The sequence below is a fragment of the Miscanthus floridulus genome, chromosome 13 (genome assembly GCF_019320115.1).
Source record: "Miscanthus floridulus cultivar M001 chromosome 13, ASM1932011v1, whole genome shotgun sequence".
In the NCBI taxonomy this organism is placed as follows: Eukaryota; Viridiplantae; Streptophyta; class Magnoliopsida; order Poales; family Poaceae; genus Miscanthus; species Miscanthus floridulus.
This window is the reverse complement of record NC_089592.1, coordinates 84,050,379-84,055,277: the sequence shown is the minus strand read 5'-3', so window position 1 is coordinate 84,055,277 and position 4,899 is coordinate 84,050,379. Positions and strand designations below refer to the sequence as shown.

The 4,899-nt window shown below is 44.6% G+C and overlaps 1 protein-coding gene across 1 annotated transcript; it reads left to right on the top strand.

Moving 5' to 3' along the window:
* The first annotated feature begins 2,521 nt into the window (after positions 1 to 2,521).
* Positions 2,522 to 3,388, top strand: LOC136500354 (uncharacterized). The gene is made up of 2 exons (XM_066495693.1): positions 2,522 to 2,863; positions 2,963 to 3,388. Exons 1-2 carry the CDS (start codon positions 2,522 to 2,524, stop codon positions 3,386 to 3,388), a joined length of 768 nt encoding a protein of 255 aa, XP_066351790.1.
* The last annotated feature ends 1,511 nt before the right edge of the window (positions 3,389 to 4,899 follow it).

Below are 4,899 nucleotides of genomic sequence, written 5' to 3'. Positions count from 1 at the left end.
TTTAGGAAAAAGAAAATACAATAAAATGCCTTATCCCTGAAAGATAATAACAGCAAATAAAAGATTGAAAAGAAATTACTTGTCTGGTGCACATCTGTTTATAATAAAATAATATTATAGGCCACAGTTGTTTCAGCAAACCAACTTAACCTTACACATTTGCATCATCATCTTATTTTGCTTTGCCTATACTAACCAGTTGAGAAGGTAAAAAGATCACATCCCCTTCTTTTCGCTACTTATTAATACATGGCAAGAATCACAATATATATACTACATCCATTCTAAATTATAAGACGTTTTATTTTTTTTCTAGATATATTGCTTTTAATATGTATCTAGACATAGTGTATATCTGAGCGTATAGAAAAAATAATGTATCTAAAAAAGTCAAAACGTCTTATAATTTAAAATGGATGGAGTACCTAGTAAGTAATATGCACTAGCTTTTTACTTATAACAACAAAACTATACGCCAATGTTCCAAGATTCTACAATAGGTTTAACTTTGCTTTCTGCATTTACTTCATGCCTTTTTCCATCATGTCAACAATGATCTAGCTTGTTCCATTACTAATGTTTGCTCCATACCGGATTTTCCTTTAGGCCAATCCTAAATAAATTCTATAGCCAACAAAAAAAAAGCAAGCACCTTTGATGACAGAACAAGGCCAAATTAAAGCATGTGTGTGTGTAATAAAATAAATAAAACACAAGCAGCAGATAGCATCAGTATCCATACGGAAAAGCTGCTAGCACGCTTGAACACAGCGGACTCATCATTAATTCAAAATTTATCAGAAGAGAATGAAAATTACTAGTATTACTTACCCCTTCAGCTTGTTAGAGGCCCAATCCACAAGCCTGCTGTGCCATGGCTCTTCTCCAACAGAATCCACAAGTGCTGACGACTTGTTGTGGTTATTGACACTTGGTGACATCCTAGCTTTCAACCGGCGAATTTTAGCAGGCACCCGGGGTGGCAAGCATGGGAGTGTGTTGAGGTACCTTGCAGTACCCTGCATTAGGAGGTTAGGCCAGATCAGGAGTCAGAATGCGCACTTGCTTGCATGCAAGAGATTTTTTTTTAAAAAAAAAAGGAAGGAAAATTAAGCAGCAAGCACTACAATATATAATTCTTGGTAACAAACTTAATGTTGTCCTAGATTGAGATGTAATAAGCTTAAACTGTTGGAGAAAAAAAGATGTAAAGCTAAAACTTGAGTTAGAAACATGCTGGAATTGCCTTTCTGACAACATAAGCCCTCTCAACATACTTATCATCCTAGGTAAAGCAGACACAAGCCACGCAAGGAATTAATTAATGACGGCAGCAACTTACATAGCCACGAATGCCCCCATGGTTGCTAATGCTGGGAACCACCACCAAGCCTGCTCCTGCTGGACGAACAGCAGCAGCAGCATGGAAAATTTTGTTGAGGTTTCTAATGCCATCTTCCTGACAAGGCAAGGGGTACATACATACATTGCATAAATTAAAGTCGATCGAGAACCTCATTCAGTTATTGAATTGATGTTAAGTTCCGTCAAAATTCCTAGTAGGACAACCGAAAGAAATTTATTTTGTACTACAAGTACGTATCGGAGCACGTGTGATCACCGGAGCAGTGGCCCTAGACAAAGCCGGAGCGCCGAGGCGGCTTGCCGATCTCGACATCCCGGAGGAGACGAGCTTCTGGAAGACGAAGCGGCCCGCCATCGATCTGTTCTGGGCTCTCCAATCGATCTCGCCGGTCCTGAGTCCTGACCACCTTGAGGTGACGACGGAATTGTTGCTGCTGACTAGCTATGACTCTTCCGGCCGGCCCCAGCCCCCGGGCTAAGCCGATTGATGGGATTTGTTGGATGGAGGAAGAGCGCCGATCCTGGAGACCGAGCGATCCAAAGCCCGGACTGGGCCTCCATCGGCCCCGTCTGTGACGTACGTGAGCCTTTCCGTCGCACGCACCGCACGGCGTCGTCCAGGAGGGTGGACTTTGCCTCCAAGTGTAAGAAATAGTACTGAAAATGTGGCATGGACTAATAAAAGAGATGGGATGGCTCAAAGAATCTGGGAAGATAAAGTAGGAGCAGCTGTAGATTAGGTTCAAGAAATTATATAACCAATGCTGCTATCTTTGCATATTTCTTGTACCTTTCTTGTTGATTTGCTTGTATGTATGAAACATATATATATATATAAGTGCAATGCTTTCTATTATCTTTACTAGTTCATTTGCTTCTATATGTATTTGTTTCTATTATCTTGTTGAGTTTGCTTAAATAAATTGTGCCTGTACACAGTTTGCTTAAATAAGTTTTCACTTTCATTTATTTGAGCCTGACTCATTTAATAGATTATACCTGTACATAGTTTGCTTAAACATTTTGTATCCGTACAATGTATGATTTTAATTAAATGTCTCTATACTAGTAGTGTCACTTGTAGGCTGCTGTTTGGAAGGGTGTACTAGTACAGTCACTTGTATGATTTTAATTGTCTCTTGTATGTGAAACAGCCATGGCCAAGGGAAAGGCTAAGGCTGATGCTTTTGCATCCTCTCATGAGAGGTCCGTGAACTGGTATGAGGATCAGTCCAAGTACATGCTAGAGTGGTGCACGAAGTATTTGAAAAAACAACATGCAAGATTTAAGTTCAAGAAGGCACATATCATGTTGTGTGCCAATGATTTAAACAAGAAGTTTGCTATGGGGATGACTGTTGATCAAGTGGACCGTCACTATAGGTACCATAGAGAAAATTGGAAGTACATTGCAACAGCATTGAGCAATAGTGGCAATACATTTGATGAAAAAAGTTGCATGGTGAATATTTCAGAATCTGAAAAAGAAAAATTATGTGTAAGTTATTTGTACTGAATATATTCTATTTTAGAATATGAAATCAATTCACTTGTTCGCATGAATATAAACTGAATTTCACTTTTCACATGAATGCAGGACAGAGCAAGACGCCTGCTTGCGAAGCCCATCAAGTTCTTCAATGAGATGAGAGAACTATTCATAGGATCCAATATTGATGGATCTTTGGCACTGGACCAGAACACATGCATGGATGCTGCTGATGGTTCAGATAGTGATGACCTCAATACCTACACACAGCCTGAAGATCTAGAAGGTGTGGATTTAGACACTTTGCCAACTCCAACTAGGCATGCAACGGTTGACAACACATCTTTCCGCACTAGTGAAGCTAGCAAGAAGCGTCCAAGAGCCAAGAACTCACCAACTAAGAAGCCAAAAAAGAGCCGTTTTGCATATTCCACTGATGAAATTAGTGCTACAATGAAGTCACTTCGGGAAACACTTGCTGCCACTGCCTCTCCCCCAATGCCACACCTTACTGATCCTCATGCAGCATTATGACAGAGACTAGAGGCAATCCCAATGACACCAGATCAGAGGGTTCTTGTTGGTGAACATTTGTCTACCAAGGAGAATAAAGGTAAGCGTGCCTGGTTGTGTAATGCAAGTGCTGATACTCTGCATGCTTGGGTGTTCAAGTTCTTATGTGAGAATAAAGGCATTAACCTGTGAAACTTAGCTTGTAAGGGTGGCTGTTCATATTTTGTGGCGTGTCCAGCAACTTGGCTGTGTGATTATTTTGGTTGTGGTGATGACTGATGGCTTAGGATGTGTGTGCTCATTTTGGCTGATGCATGCATGGCTGGCTGCTGCTTTTGTAATTAATCTAAACCTCCTAGAATGTATTTATGAATATGGTATTTCGTGCTTGTAATATTATTGAAACATATGCTAGTTGTTATTTTTTATTATTGCTGGAATATATATTGTTGTATGGGAAATGGGTGTCTTACCACTATGGCATTGAGGTATATGTGACTGCGAACCAAACATATGCCACAATATTTTGCAAAGTTTTTTGTGGCAGGAATCTAAACATCAGCCACACTTATTTTATCAAACCTTAGTCATAAACCAAACAATTTATTTTTGTCACAGATTATGACAAGCCACACATGTAACTGGTGCCTAACATTAATCATGGCAAATTGTGGCACGAACCAAACGTCCCCTGAAATCGGACAAGGCTGGCTCGGAGAGCATGGAGAGCGGAGAGGGCAAGTACACGTTGCTTCCAACGTGTCAATATCAAGCTTTAAGTGGAACCGGTTAGACTGATTCCAACGATGAGGACCCAAATGCAAGACCTATTCCTTGATTTGGGTCCGGCACAGGAAAAAGGTCGCAACCCAAAAGTTCGCCTTCTCCAACAGAACGCCCCGCCGACCCCTCCACTCTCGAGCACCCCGCCTCTCCCTGCCACCGGCGCCCCTCCCCTCCCCTTCTTCTTCCCCGGCGCTCCCTCCCCTTCTTCTTCTTCCCCGGCCCTCCCTCTCCCGGCCGGATCCGGACCTCCCTCCCCTTCTTCTTCCCCGGTCGGATCTGGCCCTCCCTCCTGGCCCCCAGATATTTCCGCCATGGCTGCTCCGGCGAGGCCGTGCCCGAGAGCTCCGGCGAGCGGGCGCCTGCACGCCCTAGCCGCGCTCGGAGAAGCCGCCATGGCCGCCCGCCGTGCCGTCCGTGGCCCCGAGCCGAGGAGCCCTATGCCGGGGCCACGCCGAGGAGCACCCCAGCCGGATCTGGCCCTCCCTCCTCTTCTTCTTCCCCGGCCGGATCCGGCCCTCCCTCCCCTTCTTCTTCCCTGGCCCTTCCGGTGGCGGTCGGATCTGGCCCTCCCTCTCCCGGATCCGGCTCTCCCTCTCCCGGATCCGGCCGGTGGTGGCCGGTGGTGCGTGGTGGTGGTGGTGGTGGTGGCCGGCGGCTGTGGTGGTTGTGGTGGCCGGCGGCTGTGGTGGTTGTGGTGGCCGGCGGCTGTGGTGGTGGTGGTGGCCGTCGTGCTCTGCTTCTTCCAC

What these genes read in the sequence shown, in the direction of transcription:
- LOC136500354 (XM_066495693.1), top strand. Translation starts at nt 2,522, where the DNA reads ATGGCCAAGGGAAAGGCTAAGGCTGATGCTTTTGCATCCTCTCATGAG. An exon ending in CTGAAAAAGAAAAATTATGT is followed by an intron (nt 2,864 to 2,962) that starts GTAAGTTATTTG and finishes ACATGAATGCAG; the next exon opens with GACAGAGCAAGACGCCTGCT.